Genomic DNA, 16,776 nt, shown 5'->3' on the forward strand with positions numbered 1-16,776 from the left:
GGAAAAAAAAAAAAATTAAAAATAAAAAACCAGCAAAATCCACCTGTTGAAGCCGGTTCTTTGTGCACTTCGTAGAGTGCGTTAAAAATGGCCGCCGGGGCAGCGCCGTTGATGTGACTGGCCGAATAGAGCAGGGTCGCAAGGCAGCCGTGACGCTCATCCGCACGCAAACAGAAAAACAGGCCTTTTGATCTTCCTTTCACAAGGGTATCGGGAGCTGCAAACGATGACACCAAACCACAAAAATAAATAAATAAATAAATAAATAAAACAAACGGTAATCACGGTATACGGTGCAAGTCGATACAAAGAGCTGCTGTTTGATCACAGAAGAGTTTTGTTGTTGTTTTCCTCAACAAGGATAGGTCAGGAATCTCATCTGAGCCCCGGATTAACGACCAATCAGAAATGGGGGGGGGGGGGCAGAAAAGCACGTTTGGCGCAGACAATAACACCACTTGCTTAGACTCACGAAAGAACTCGCTGCATGGAATGAAATCAAACGAAACAAGCAAGCGAAGCATGACAGGCAAAACAACGGAGGAAGGAACGTGAAGGAAAGCAGGACCGTGGTGGAAAACCCATGTTCAAATACTCCGAAAGGTACGGGTGACGTATTGAGGAACGCAAACTCGAATCCAATAAAGTCTCGATTCCAATCAGTCAAAAAAAAATTATTAAAAAAAATCACAAAGGAGGTGGTAGAAGACAGAGATCACCAACTTGTCTGTGATATGGAAATGGCAGGCCCATAGACTCAGGATAATCCCTGAAGATTCCAATGATTTGGTTTATGGTCCTTCACCGCACATTCCAATGATGGCAATGTGATCTGTTTTCCACCATCTTCATTCTGGTCTTGCACCTTCTGCTTTTTTTTTTTTTCATGCTGTAGGACTCACACAATCCACCGTCAACCCCCTTCTGGTGAAACAACTGAAATCCAGGATCACTGCTCACCACCACTCATTCGTTCCTCTCTTTTTTTTCCCACCTGTGGAACCAATTTCCACAATGTCTTCAATCTCATCCTTACCCTCCAGGTGTTCAAGACAGCGGTTCACCACCATCTTCGATCGTCCCCCGTCCAAAACCATCATCTTCTCTACCCTCGTTAACCCCACCCCACCCCAATCCCTCCACTTTCCAAATTTACACTTTTCCCTTTCTGAGCGTTTGCTTCCATATCCATCTTGTCTATCCCGTGTGTCCTCTCCTTCCCCTCAATCCACCCCACATCCCATATTTGTCAAAGTCTCCCTCTATTTTGTCCTTCAACCCTGTTGTTGGCTTCACGGTTAGGGTGGTGGCTTGGGATCCTAGGGTCCTGAGTTCGAGCTCCATTTTCCACTGAATTAACACCAGGGGGTCGACTCAGCCAGTCATCCTTCCGAGGTCGGCGAAATTGGCACCAGTGTGTACTGGTAATAGGGGCACTGCATCAGCGGCATAGCCGCGCCCCTAACCAATGATGCAACCAGCAGCCAAAAAAGGCAGCACACGATGGGAACCCTGCTGTTAGTGTTTACCTCCTCTCTCCTGTTCCTTCCTGATCTATTCAGCGTTCTCGCCCTTCCACGAGCCTCGACTTTGCACGCAAACAAAAAAATGGCTCCAACTCATTATGACAAGCCGTGTTCAATTAAATTAAATTGCTTTTCAGTTTGTAACGAAGCTCTGTTCTTGACCGCCGCTGCTCCTGACCGGCTCCATCTGCTCTCAACCCTCCGACCCTGCTCAGCTCCTCCAGGATGTGTGCAAGCTTCCAGTAAGCCCGCCCTGGTTCAACTCCCCAAATCCAGGCTTACCGCACACCTCAACTCCAATTGTCTTTTCTGCATTTTTGGACCCACCTTCCAGAAGCTGAGACGTGCCACTCTTCCCTCAAGGACTTCAAAGCAGAATGTGGATCATCATGCCAACCCAACCCAACACACAACCTGTATTACCCTCATCGACCCTACCTAACCCAACCCTCTTGCAGGTTACTGGGTCTCCTTCCCTTCTTGTTTTTGTTCCATTTCCTCGATCATCGTGTGTAAATGTGGTTCCATTGTCAGTCCATCGTCTTTTCATCCTACGCCACTTTGCTCGTCCCTGAGCCTCGATCTGATTAATTGTACAAGCTTTTTTTTTTTTTTTTTTTAAAGTTAAAGCTTTACAACTTCAAGTTCGCAAAACAACACCAAGGCTGTCCCACCAGAAGCAGTCGTAAAACAGATGCACAGCGGCATTGTAAACGGACAATCAGACATACGATGTGAAGATAATGTGATGGACTTCTATGCAACATTCCTACCACCACATGGCTCAGCATACGGACAACAGTCCTGGTCGATGAGGTTCAATGATTACACACACCAAACGGTTACACACCTGCTGGTTGGTTCACTTTTGTCCCCATAAACTCCTTCCACTTGAGGGAGCTCAGTTGGACCGGAGGTGGTACTGGCACATTCGTGATAGTACAGCCAAGGTAGAGAATCACACCGACCTGGGTGTAGTCATGACAAGAAGGGCAGGTAAACAATGTTAGAATGAGATGGGGAGTTTAGGGAGGATGGGAGTGGGGGGGGGGGGGCGAACACTCAAAAGCAGGGTTCCCAAAGTGTGAGCCACGGGCTAAATGTGGCCCACAAAGTCACCACCATGAGCAGCCTGGTGCTTATCCAACATTCCAGACAATTCCCTGTATTCTGTTGGAAAGAAAAGACTTGGAGCATTGTCAGACCAATGGTTTTCAAAACAACACGAACAACTTGGGACATTGCTCGTTTTTTCTGTGCATCCAGGGCGGCCGGGATGTCATCAGAGTGAGGAGCTATGGCGGATGTCCCCAGTGCCGGGCAACAAAGGTTTCTGTTAGCGTGAAACCAAAGAGCCTGCACATGGAATCCATCGCATTGTTGACCCACAAGAAAAAGATGAAAAAAGAAAAATTAAATTTAAAAAAGCCAACAAAATTGAATTCCTCCACCCACATGAGATGTCAACCCACTGTTACGTTTGATCTCGATTAAAGGTCAGGAGAGAAAGACAGAGAGAGACAGAGAGAGACAGAGAGAGACAGAGAGAGACAGAGAGAGACAGAGAGACATCAGACGCTTATGATTTTCAAAGGGCACATGACCTTTGACCCGTTGAACCCAAAATTGTATCGCAGTTCATATTTGTGCCAAGTTTGATCAAAATCCCTCGCTGTAATTCACAAGCTATTGCGGTCACGAAAATCTGCTGCGCACGCACGGATGGACCGACGACCCGAAGCCAATGCCCTCCACGCCGTTGGCAGCGGAGGCACAGAAAGAAGTGTCGCATCCCATTTGCAAACAGCAGTAGCAGCGAAATGCAAATTACGACACAAACTGTAACTTCTACGATGGATTTCTTGGCAATCGACGAAAGCAAAAACTGCAACCGTTGTGTAAAGGACTTGCAGCTTAGCTGTACAAGTTTTCAGGAAAGTTATCCAGGTAAAACGTCGCAGGTGTGCAATGGTTATGTGAATGACTGCCGATTGCCAAACAAGTTTAATTTATTTGGGAGGTGAGATTGTCTGTCGTGGGGGTTGGAGGGATGGGTATTTGATTAACGTGTGTGTGTGTGTGTGTGTGTGTGTGTGTGTGTGTGTATATGTGTGTGTGCGCACGCGCTGGTGGATTCCTGTGTACATTCTGTGGTGGTAAGGTAAGAAGTGGTAAGGTATTTCTGGTGTGAGTCGGGAGGGGGTGTTTCCTTTCTGTTGCTGTGCGAGTGTGTGTGTTTATATTGGTGTGCATGCTTTCTGTCTGTCTGTCTGTCACTCTCAAATAGTTTTTGTAAGGTTCACTTGGCCATGCCTGGTTGGGTTTGAGGGTAGAGGAGTAGCAGTTGAAACCCGAGTCCTTGCCGGGTTCCTCCGAGTGACTCCATCTTTGTCTGTTTGGGTTCCTCCTGATACTCCAATGCTGTAATTGGTCAATTGTTTGATGTGAAAGAGAGAAAATCCTGGGGTATTGACACTTGCTGGAGTGACAGCAAGTGAATGTGAAGACGAAGGGACAAAAACATGATGTCAACTCACATGTGAAGGAAGCAATGAGAAGTGCTGGAGAATACACCGCGATCTCTTGAGAGTAAGAACACCTTCTACAGAGCTGGCAGCATCATCATTGTCAAGAGGAATAGCACAACAACAACAACTTCACACACGGCCGCGATCAGGTTACTCAATCATCTTATCATACTTGGACTGGAACCTCATCAAGTTCATGAAATGCTTAAGGTTTCAGAATAGCCCATCGGCCCAAACCCCAAATTTGACCCATCAGTACCATCTTTGGGCACAAAACAATTTCAATTTTCAGATCGCAAAAAAGCTTAATCTATAATTACTATTCCTTTCACAGTCCCCGTTATTCACACCTTCATGCGTGGTCAAGCCAGGGAGAGACTTTTTCACCAAGTCTTTCATGAACTGGCTGGTCAGGCTTGACATTTGACTGAAGGCAACCAGACTTGGCGGTGTAATGATAAGAGCGACCGCACCGAGTGTGGGAGATCGGTGGTTCCAACTCCGGCGGAGTCATACCAAAGACTAAAAAAAATGGCGCTGCTTCTCTGCTTGCCGTTCAGCATTTAAAAGGATAAGAGCATGAACAATCCCCATAGGTTGGCATGCATGGGGAGGAGGAAATGCCACACTGAATGCAGTGACAGAGGCGGTGCTATTGTCGTGGTGTCACTGGTACCCAGTGCCCCAAGCAAAGTGGCTGTGTCTGTTTGTTTCAGCTCCCCTACAATCCCTAGATTCTGTTAAAAAATAAAATAAAATAAAAAACAGGCGGATTTTGCCAGCAATTTGTAATTGGTTCAGGGTGCCGGAGATAACTCGCCGACTCTTCATGAAAGACACCGTGGGATCTTTAACGTCCACCAGCTGATGCTAGTGCATGGGACACCCAGACTCAACGTCCATCCGAGGGATGGGACACTTTGCAACGAAACGCCCGACCTGCAAAGCACCAATCCGACGGTTAGTGTTCAGGTCGGGAATCAAACCCAGGCAAGACGTCTTATTGTGAAGTGCAAACGTCTCGTTACTTCCTCCAGTTACGATCAGGCTAATAATCACACACAGGTCACATGAGCTCACAAACAGGTCACAGATCAGACAGCTCAGAAGCAAGTGCTCTACGGCTGAACCCATCCCGTCGGCCTCAGGTAGTGTAATATCACACCTTTATGTCAAAAAGCATGACAGGTGAAAGGGGCAGCTCGTTTCCAAAAAATGGACAAAATTCTTGCATTAAACCAAATTATTCAGGATAGTTATTTATTTAGTTACACATTCCACAACAAACCGTTCACGTCAACCTTGGACAATCATCGTACGACCGACGTTAGCAAGATGGAGTTGCGGGTCGGGATTCCGAAGGTGAAATCGACAACGAATACGTCGCAGTTCGAACACGTTACAACAGTCGTTGACGGTGTGCTCAGTTCGGCCTTCTGGGACCGAGACGATAAAAGCATCCCCTGTGCAGCTCAAGGATGAGAAAAGAAAATGCAATTGAAGGATACAGCTGCAGGTGTACGTTGGTGAACAGGAACTGGGGGATTGATGAAACATCGACGACCTGAACCAGCTCCAAGCTTGGGTCAAAGTACTGGTACACCTACAAGGAGTGCAGCGAATGACACATTTATAGACTATGCTTACTTAGCGGCTTGCAAAGTTACCTGCACACTCTGGAAGAAAAACAAACAAACAAAAGAACAAACAAGCCGGTAGGCGGCGATGGGTCTCCGAGCATGGAAACTATAAGATATAGAGCAAAATGGATGTCGTATAGCGGATAGGGAATCACCTTAAGATTACGCATATCAAATCTCATCCAGTTCCATCTACTGATAACTACTCGGTATCCATTTGAATGAAAAGTACCGAAAATGCGGTTTGAAATCGGAAATCCCCCAAAGTTCGAGGGGGTGCTGTGGGTGAACAAAGGTCTAAATCGAAAATCCGGCTCCATCGTTTGTGCACAATGTATTCCAGACGATTAGTGTGAATTTTCATGACCATCTGACCATAACCCTCGGAGGAGTAGCATTTGGCGCGAAGGCACCTCCAGCTCTCGCATATTATCGATTTTTGCACTAATTGACCTTTGACCCCTGACCTAAGCAAAATCTGTCAATAAGTCCTGAGGCAAAGTTGTAGTACTCATTGAGTACCATGAACCTGCAAAGTTTCATTCGTATAGATGCACTCACCTGGTCGTGAGGGGGCCTTCAATTTTCGCACATACCCTAATTGTAGGGGGCGCTGCGGGTAAAGTGTTCCATATATCACAAAAACCGGAATATATCTGATAGAGCATCACCTGTAGATCATTCGTGCCAAATTTCATAACCCTACGTGGGATAATAGTTTTCAGAATTTCTGTCAAACAGACAGAATTACTGACAATAAGGGTCACCTATTTCGGCGACCCAACAACCAACGATGACGAGGAAACATTTCCCTGAAAGACCACAGTCTTGCATTAAAAAAAGCACGAAATCCGAATTAATTAATTACACGACCCCCAAGAGAGATGCCGATTCCACAAGTGCCCACTCGAATGGCCCGACATGCCAGTTTGGCTAACTACATCGGTGTCGGACTGTATATTTATTAGGTACGCAAAAATTGCAGAATTACCTTTTGAACGAGTACCTTGATACAGCAAGGTGCTATTGAACACGTCCTGTCTTTCTCTGTGGCCCCATGATACTGCAGAGTGTAGAGGCATATGCTCTACATCCCCACGACCTGTCTGAAAGCACCAACACGTCCTCCAAAAACCCGACAACTGGTCAAATTCCCCCGAGTACAAGCTCGACGCGCACCTCCATTCGTCCAACCCACTTTTCTCTCTGTAAAACAGACTATGTATCTGTTGTCATCTGCTCTTCCATCCAGTCCTTCAAGACCGAATCACAAGACACGTGACGCACGCACCGTGCATGGGAGTATTGCTGAACATGTACCTGTCCGGGTTGCCCACAAGGTTGCACGTGTGGATTCTTTGCATTGTATGGAAGGGGGGACACAGAGGCAGGACGGGACGGCTCACAGAATTTCAGCACAAAGCCAGGAAGTTCGAGCCCAGGTACTGCCTGTGAGGAAGGAATGGTTCACGACTGTGTTTACAATGCATTTTTTGAGGAAGAATACCATGAAATAACCAGTTAGGTTAAAAAAATAATAATAATTTCGTAAAAACATTTCAAACTTGCCCTTTGGACTCGGAGTGGCAAGGTTCCTCTCCACAATGTGGAGGATGAAATCACATTGTGTGCATCGTTCTTCCATTCAGCCTCCAGGTACAAACGGATGTGGCGATCCACCTTCCTGAAAACACACAATGCACCGCCGTTGAAAAATAATGATCGATGAAGGCTGAAAAATGTCCCAATGCGAATCGATGTGTAAATCCCATCAACACGTGTCATTTTCTGTCTCAATCTGTCTGTGTGCATCACCAATCAGGCCAAAACTACTGGGCCAATTGCCACCAAACTTAACATGTGGACTACTTGGTTTCATCTATGGTCGTGGGAGTTCGGGGGGGAAGGTGGACAAAAATTCTCCATGTAAATGTGTATCGTGAAGCTCCACCCGGTGGTGGTGGCAAAGGGTATTGCAAGTCAACTGTGGAGATAACTTGAATTTTTGCACTGCACACGTCCCCAGAGAGTGGGACGCCCCAAGCCAACCTCCACGAATCGGGGGGGGGGGCAGGGGAAAGTAGAGATGGGAGAAGGGAGGGAAGGAAGAGGGGAGGGGAGGGATGGGACGAGGCAGGGGGAGGGGAGGGGCAGGTGGAGGGGAGGGACGGGACGAGGCAGGGGGAGAGGAGGGACGGGACGAGACGGGGAGGGGCAGGTGGAGGGGAGGGACGGGACGAGGCAGGGGGAGAGGAGGGACGGGACGAGACGAGGCAGGGGGAGAGGAGGGACGGGACGAGACGAGGCAGGGGGAGAGGAGGGACGGGACGAGACGAGGCAGGGGGAGAGGAGGGACGGGACGAGACGAGGCAGGGGGAGAGGAGGGACGGGCCGAGACGAGGGAGGGGGAGAGGAGGGGCGGCACGAGGCGAGGCAGGGGGAGAGGAGGGACGGGACGAGACGAGGCAGGGGGAGAGGAGGGACGGGACGAGACGAGGCAGGGGGAGAGGAGAGGAGGGACGGGACGAGGCAGGGGGAGAGGAGGGACGGGGCGAGACGAGGCGGGGGGAGAGGAGGGACGGGACGAGACGAGGCAGGGGGAGAGGAGGGACGGGACGAGACGAGGCAGGGGGAGAGGAGGGACGGGACGAGACGAGGCAGGGGGAGAGGAGGGACGGGACGAGACGAGGCAGGGGGTGAGGAGGGACGGGACAAGACGAGGCAGGCGGAGAGGAGGGACGGGACGAGACGAGGCAGGGGGAGAGCAGGGACGGGACGCGACGAGGCAGCGGGAGAGGAGGGACGGGACGAGACGAGGCAGGGGCAGAGGTGCGACGGGCCGAGACGAGGCAGGGGGAGAGGAGGGACGGGACGAGACGAGGCAGGGGGAGAGGAGGGACGGGACGAGACGAGGCGGGGGGAGAGGAGGGACGGGACAAGACGAGGCAGGGGGAGAGGAGGGACGGGACGAGACGAGGCAGGGGGAGAGGAGGGACGGGACGAGACGAGGCAGGGGGAGAGGAGGGACGGGACGAGACGAGGCAGGGGGAGAGGAGGGACGGGACGAGACGAGGCAGGGGGAGAGGAGGGACGGGACGAGACGAGGCAGGGGGAGAGGAGGGACGGGACGAGACGAGGCAGGGGGAGAGGAGGGACGGGACGAGACGAGGCAGGGGGAGAGGAGGGACGGGACGAGACGAGGCAGGGGGAGAGGAGGGACGAGACGAGACGAGGCAGGGGGAGAGGAGGGACGGGACGAGACGAGGCAGGGGGAGAGGAGGGACGGGACGAGACGAGGCAGGGGGAGAGGAGGGACGGGACGAGACGAGGCAGGGGGAGAGGAGGGACGGGACGAGACGAGGCAGGGGGAGAGGGGGTAGGGGACGAGACGAGGCAGGGGGAGAGGAGGGACGGGACGAGACGAGGCAGGGGGAGAGGAGGGACGGGACGAGACGAGGCAGGGGAGAGGAGGGACGGGACGAGACGAGGCAGGGGGAGAGGAGAGGAGGGACGGGACGAGGCAGGGGGAGAGGAGGGACGGGACGAGACGAGGCAGGGGGGAGAGGAGGGACGGGACGAGACGAGGCAGGGGGAGAGGAGGGACGGGACGAGACGAGGCAGGGGAGAGGAGGGACGGGACGAGACGAGGCAGGGGGAGAGGAGGGACGGGACGAGACGAGGCAGGGGGAGAGGAGGGACGGGACGAGACGAGGCAGGGGGAGAGGAGGGACGGGACGAGACGAGGCAGGGGGAGAGGAGGGACGGGACGAGACGAGGCAGGGGGAGAGGAGGGACGGGACGAGACGAGGCAGGGGGAGAGGAGGGACGGGACGAGACGAGGCAGGGGGAGAGGAGGGACGGGACGAGACGAGGCAGGGGGAGAGGAGGGACGGGACGAGACGAGGCAGGGGGAGGAGGGACGGGACGGGACGAGGCAGGGGGAGAGGAGGGACGGGACGAGACGAGGCAGGGGGAGAGGAGGGACGGGACGAGACGAGGCAGGGGGAGAGGAGGGACGGGACGAGACGAGGCAGGGGGAGAGGAGGGACGGGACGAGACGAGGCAGGGGGAGGAGGGACGGGACGGGACGAGGCAGGGGGAGAGGAGGGACGGGACGAGGCAGGGGGAGAGGAGGGACGGGACGAGGCAGGGGGAGAGGAGGGACGGGACGAGGCAGGGGGAGAGGAGGGACGGGACGAGGCAGGGGGAGAGGAGGGACGGGACGAGGCAGGGGGAGAGGAGGGACGGGACGAGGCAGGGGGAGAGGAGGGACGGGACGAGGCAGGGGGAGAGGAGGGACGGGACGAGGCAGGGGGAGAGGAGGGACGGGACGAGGCAGGGGGAGAGGAGGGACGGGACGAGGCAGGGGGAGAGGAGGGACGGGACGAGGCAGGGGGAGAGGAGGGACGGGACGAGGCAGGGGGAGAGGAGGGACGGGACGAGGCAGGGGGAGAGGAGGGACGGGACGAGGAAGGGGGAGAGGAGGGACGGGACGAGGCAGGGGGAGAGGAGGGACGGGACGAGGCAGGGGGAGGGGAGGGACGGGAATAAGAAGGGGGAGGGGTGGTTCGAGGTAGGGGGAGGGGCAGGAGGAGGGACCCGGTGACGTCAGGCATCCCTGCTCGTACTTAAATCAAATTCAGCCCTGACGTACCCATCCTGACAAGCGTCTTCGTGCGTGATTGGCATGACTGAAATGACCGCATTGTGCCAAGTGCGCATGCGTTTCAGCACTCCGACGACGGGAAGGCCTTCCGGGAGCCTCACGGACCGCCCTACCGCCCACACCACATCCAGCAACTCACGGCCTGTTCACATACATACAATCACCAAACTACTCAGCATCGTCTTATCCCTCCTTGGAGAAAATCCAATGATCATGACTTCAAAGATGGTGCCATCCATTGTTACCTGGAGGGGGGAGTTTGTCTGCGAGCAGGTGCAGACATTCAGCCGCTTCTTCCAGGTTATTCCTGCCAAACAAGGATAATATAAGGGAGTACGAGGGGGAGGAAGGGGGGGGGTAGAAATCTGCATGTGACATAAAAAAGAAAAACTAATCTCACAGTAGAAATGTTTCAAGTCTTTCTTTTTCAAACTCTTCCACAGCTCGGACACAGGCACCAATGGGACAGGTCTCCTCGACCGTTCCGCCCTCATTACTTGGAGGCACCTTTGAGATCTCGCTCCATTCCGGACTGCAGAACTGACACGAACGTTACATTCGGACACGAGTAATTTCTTCACGCCTGATTAACCGACGGCCTTCAAACAGGCGCCCATGTTTACATGTGGTTTCGAAGATGTCGGCGTGTGACAACGAATGGAATGTACTAACCTGGTTGTGTACCGCCACCACTTGCATGGCAAAATACCACCGGGGTCCAACGACGGGGTCGCAATGGTATTCTAGTGAAAGACAAGTCGCTCATGACACGTAATTCATCACCGTTCACAGCAAAGCACAAGTTGATCGCAGACGACGTTGGGACGGGATTTCCTTCATGCGATGACATCCGCTTGCCATCCTCAAAGTTAAATTACATCTTTTATATGATTAAAATAAAATAAAACAAGGAAATTGTGCAAAACCTCAGGATGTGAAAAACAACAAACACTGACCAACAGACTCATTCCAATTAAACAATTTCACTTCCTGTCAACATTGGGATTTGGGGGGGGCATGGGAGGAGAGGGGGTTAGGAAAGGGGTTCAGGGTCGGGAGGAAGAGGGGTGGGAGACCCTAACTCCCTCAATATAAATGTGTTGCATAATTCCGCTCACAGTATGATCCCGTCCGTAATTCCAGGGCAATCGACCCGTCCGCACGGACGGGTCCTTCATCAGTTCGGATAAATGATGAGAGGAGGGGGGGGGGGTCATGTCGCCCACCAGATTTGCACATGACCATGGGTATGAAGCTTCAAACTCCTCACCATTGAACATCAAGAACGGTGTTGTTGTGGATATATCTGAGAAGTGCTGTTGCAGGCGACGATAAAACGACAAAGCTCCTTGAAACTCTTCTGTATTCCCTGCATAAAAAAATAAATAAATAATAAGTGTCAGAGAAAGAGAGACAAAAGTCCAGGTGACAGAGGCTTGTTGAGATTAATATCAACAGGTGTAGTTCCAGAATCTATAAACAACCTCAACGACACGTTAAAAAAATGACACTTTGTGAACGCAGGTTTAGAATCCATACGTTTGTTCGAGAGTGACAGCACGCTCTGACGTGGAAGAAATAAAATAAGTTTTTGCCATGGCAACCATTTACGAACTGCATCGAGGCCAAATTATACATCGTGTACTGCAGGGTGGAGAATTTATTTCTCTTATACAATAAGGCTAATGGTATACAGTATACATCAACGATGGTGTAGTGATCATCATCATCATCATCATCATCATCATCATCATCATCATCATCATCATCGGCCTGTTTTCATCTAACTACCATCTGAAGGTCTCCTTCAACTCGTATTGGAGGCCATTGGCATACTCACCACGCTCATCCAGTCGGTAGTTTGGGCAACAATTAGTAATTTGTTCATGGTGCACGATGACTCGCCGACTCTTCATGAAGGACTCTGCGGGATGTTTAACGTCCACCAACTAATGCCGGCAGACGGGACGCCCAGTTTAACGTCCATCCGAGGGACGGCACGCACGCATTGACGAATCACCCCGCCTGTGAAACCACCGGGATGACCGTTTATAGCTGGGTCGGGATTCAAACCCATGCTGGACAGGTTAGAGGTGAGTGCGCGTACCTCCGCGCGCCATCCTGTCGGCCTTCATGATATCGTCTTCATTCGGATACACAATTCAAGGAGCTTGGACGCAAGAGGAGACCGTTCGGCCCATCATGATTTCACCTCATTAACACCATATCAATTCAACACCTTTAAATGTCACCTGGGCGGGAAAACAACACCTTTAAATGTTACGTGGGTTTGCTTCGTAACGGATTATATCCAAACTAGAAAGCATGTTCCTGGTGCTTTGCAAGCGGGGCTTATATCATTGGCCATGAGGAACTTTAAAATATGGGAATTCATCGAAAGTAAGGTCGGTTAATTTTTTTTTTTAACAAGGTTGTGAATTTAAAATTTGATATTAAATCACCAACAGGAATTCAATGGATGATGCTACGAGTGCAAAAGGAGTGTCACTTCAATCTTGAAGCTTTTTAGGACATGAAGGGTGAAGAGCGAAGAGCATGCTGCCAAAGAGGCTGTTGGGCATTTTATAATATTCCTTTATCACTGCGTTCGAGGTGGATGCTTTGAGACATGGACGAGACATTTATTTTACAAGCAGAGAGATCTGGGTACGAGAACAGCTTGGCGGTGATGTAGGGAGGAACATCGCCTACGTTGGTGTTGCTTCGATTCCCACGGGTACTCAGAGTAGGAGGTTCGGAAATGTGGACCAAGCAAGCATTGGGCCTCACTTGCTCGCTTGTTTAAAAATTTTAGACCAATTCGACCTCCTTCAGTGAGGTGCCGAGCCCAGCTTATGGGACATATTAAATAAGTCACTTCATTCACCCTTCATCACCTCCACAGTCACTCGCAGCCCATCCCACCCCACCTCTCATAACCTGCCAAACTCAGGTCACCCCCAAGCTGCAACATGTATATAGTCTTCACTACCCCCACCACACAGTCACCCCCAGCCCATCCCAGATCTCACCCAACGCATCATAACTTCCCAAACTCAGTGCCATAGAACACGAGAGAGTTTGGTGAACTCGGATTTGATGAAAACGATCGTGGCTCACCAATCAGAAGCTAGAAGCCAATTGTTTTTGGGGTTTTTATTTAGATCAAAAGGTCAAAAGTCGCATAAAATATCATGATGTCAGTGACCCAATTCATCACGTAACCTGTGTTCCGTCAAGGTCAAAGGCCAAGGTCATAAAATAGTCAATTTCCATTTGATAGACTTGAAATTTGAACAGGGGTGCATATTGGGTCACTGAAACATATTGCTTTTGAGGTAAAAAGGTCAAGGTCAAGGTCAAGGTCACCTAAAAGTCAATCTTTTTGGATTTATTTATTAACCTCCGCCATCGAAGATCGGAGGTTACTGTTTTCACCCCTTTCTGTTTGTTCATCTTGCCGAAATTTTCGGAAAGATTGTATCGGTCGGTAAGTTAGTTTGTTTGTTTATTTATTTATTTGTTTGTCACTTTGTTTCATAAAAGTGTTTGTCGTCGCCTATTTTTCGCCTTTAAATCACTCTGTAGAGCGCAATCCTCATTGAAATCCCTTGTGGTTACACATATCATAGTATTATTGGAATACCCTTCAGCACACATAATGGTCAAGGTCAATTTGTGGTAAATCATGGAGTTCAACGAAACCCTAATTTTGATCGAATCTTCTCAAAACTTTGTAGGAATGTAGCATCATATGGTTTAGCGCTCAGCTGATAAGTTTTTGGTGGAGATCAGCCTTGACCTTCATGGTTAGCGCCTGAGGTCGAAATGTTTTGACCCCAAGGTCAATTTTTGAAATCTTAGGTACCATATCGAGTAATACCCCATATGAAAGCCCTTGATGAGCGCTTTACAGATCTGTAGTTTGTCAAGGAACCAAAAATGCTTCCTGCGATAACAGAACGTTCTCCAGCATCCATATATTATTGGTAGTTTTCAATCTTGAGATTAATCTTTAGATCATTATCAATAGACTCTTTCCACAAGTCTCTATACGCCGAGCGATAGACTCTGATCAATGTGTCACAAGTATTTGTTTCAGTTTGCGCTTCACGTGCTTCGGTTCGGCAAGATTTTTCGTTCTATGAACGAAATTCTGGTTTGTTTGTTTGTTTGTTTGTTTGTGAACAGTATTACGGAAAAACTCCTTGACGGATTTCGACGAAACTTGGTGCGGGGATTAGGTATGGTCCAAGGATCATGACATTAGATTTTGGACTTGGTCCAAAATCCAATATGGCCGCTATGGCGGCCATTTTGAAAAAATATTTGAATTTTATTTTTTGCATTTCTACATGTTATAAGTGATTTCCAACAAAAAAAAAACATCCCAAAATTATAATTGCGGCTGATTTTGGAACTTCAGGTGGATATACCCACGTAAAATCAATTTCTGTCTCAAGGAATCCAGTTATGACGAATGAATTGAGTATGTAAAAGTTAAAAGTAAAAGGGAAAGTTGCAAACTATAACCCTGTGAGTTATAGAGAACAACTATAACTGTTGACGTCAAATTGAATGAATAGGATATCAGGTTCACTTGAGTGACCTAGCAGTATTGGCGGCGGAGGTTTTGCACTTTACCGAGTGCTCCCCCTCTAGTTTTGCCTGTTTTCGTCACGTTTAGTATATGAGAATGCAAAGCGGATGCGGACAGACTTTGCCTTTGACACTTTCTAGTTACCCTCGCCGAAGGATTTGGAGAGGGTATTCCATTTGGGTGTCTGTCTGTCTGTCTGTCTGTCTGTCTGTCTGTCTGTCTGTCTGTCTGTCTGTCTGTCTGTCTGTCTGTCTGTCTGTCTGTCCAGAACTTTCGTGTTTTTCTCCGCAACCGCTTGTCGGATTGAGACGAAATTTTCACCATTGGTGAAACTACTCATGTAGAACGTTTCAATGATAATTAGGACAGAGGTCACGTGGTGTGGCAGCCATATTGGAAAAACGGAAAAACTTTCGACCTCTATCGGAAACTGCACCAAGGAAAAAATTGAAACTTGGCACAGAGCAAATACTCCTCATGGGGAATGTGTGGATTTTTTTAATGACGTCATAGGTGCCCTCATTATGACGTCATAATTGCATATGTAGAACACCACATCCGATCAGTATGAAAATTTTTGAATCATCGAGATAAAATGGTCCACCGAAAAAAAATTTAATGACGTCATCAGTCACGTGATTCAGCAGCCATATATATATATATATATATATATATATATATATATATATATATATACATACATACATACATATATATACATATATATATATATATATACACATTTGTTTTTCTTTTTTAACCTTCAAAAATCTTCTTCTCTGAAGTGGCTGAACAGATTGAGGCTAAACTTTACATGCATGACCGCCTGTCAATGAGGGACAAAAGGGTCACACATATGATGTCATAGGTCACATGGTTTGGCAGCCATGTTGGATTTACCCTAAAACCTAAAAAAAAATAAAAAAAAATACACCACTCAAAAGAAGTCCTGGTGAGGGTTTGCAATCTCTGATTGCTCTTTTTCTTGTTCTATTCGTATTTAGATGTCATTCAGACACGATTTCATTCTTTTGTTGCCATCTTCAATCCTATTCTATTCTGTGCAGGATTTCGATGCACGAATCCAGGCGTGCCGATTATAATCTGTGAAAGCTAAAACCAAATGCTGTAGACACAAAAACGCCTGCACACCAAGCAACATCCCACAGCCTCGAAGAACTCCCAAAAAGAGATGCAGGCTTGATGGTGACGACCATTGTTCTTTCCCAAACAAGAAACAAAAGAAATTCCCAGTGATGGCACCGTGTGAATCCTTACCGTCGTATTGTACCATTTGGGATGAGGTCGATTGCGATTTCTTGTTTAAGCATCTGTTGGACTGCACTGACAATTGAACAAAATAAGAATTTACATTTAGATGTGATGTTTTTGTTCTTTTTTCCCAACAATAATGATCTCTTATAAAATTGTTAAAGGGATGGGTTGAAAGAGAGAAAAACAAAGGGTGAGATCAACCAAGTCACGGTATTGTGTTTTGTAAAGCTACATTATGTTAATTTCAATGTCAGATTTGTCACGTCGTCTATTATTGGGTTACTTCTTAATTAACCTCCGCCATCTTCGAAGATGGATGGAGGTTACCGTTTTCACCCCTTTCTGTTTGTTACTTACGAAATCTAAAGATTTCATAAGTATATTGATGCCTTCCGTTTCTGTTTGTTTGTTTGTTTGTTTGTAGGCACGATAACTCGAGAACGGAAGAAGCGACCAATGTCAAATTACACCACGTGATTCAGGAGGGTGATGGCTAGTGCTGATTAGATTTTGGTCAAAATCGGTCAAAGGTCAAGGTCAC

The 16,776-nt window shown here is 48.9% G+C and overlaps 1 protein-coding gene across 4 annotated transcripts in view; it reads right to left on the reverse strand.

Annotated features, from left to right (window-relative positions):
• Positions 1-16,776, reverse strand: part of MTBP (MDM2 binding protein) — a 33,709-nt gene that overhangs the window by 14,373 nt on the left and 2,560 nt on the right. For all 4 annotated transcript variants that reach the window (XR_015061241.1, XM_085893289.1, XM_085893288.1 and 1 more), the window contains exons 2-12: positions 11,631-11,729; positions 11,033-11,103; positions 10,761-10,900; positions 10,606-10,667; positions 10,349-10,502; positions 7,260-7,378; positions 7,015-7,139; positions 5,563-5,657; positions 4,064-4,136; positions 2,377-2,494; positions 44-217 (exon numbers count right to left, since the gene is read on the reverse strand). Coding sequence is in view for 3 of the 4 variants with exons in the window: in XM_085893289.1 (XP_085749415.1) it covers positions 44-217; positions 2,377-2,494; positions 4,064-4,136; positions 5,563-5,657; positions 7,015-7,139; positions 7,260-7,378; positions 10,349-10,502; positions 10,606-10,667; positions 10,761-10,900; positions 11,033-11,103; positions 11,631-11,729 (1,230 nt within the window). In the remaining variant the exon portion in view is untranslated. The remainder of the gene's footprint in view (positions 1-43; positions 218-2,376; positions 2,495-4,063; positions 4,137-5,562; positions 5,658-7,014; positions 7,140-7,259; positions 7,379-10,348; positions 10,503-10,605; positions 10,668-10,760; positions 10,901-11,032; positions 11,104-11,630; positions 11,730-16,776) is intronic.

Source organism: Eptatretus burgeri, chromosome 8 (assembly GCF_056783735.1).
Source record: "Eptatretus burgeri isolate ZD-2024b chromosome 8, Ebu_testis_v1, whole genome shotgun sequence".
NCBI lineage: Eukaryota > Metazoa > Chordata > Myxini > Myxiniformes > Myxinidae > Eptatretus > Eptatretus burgeri.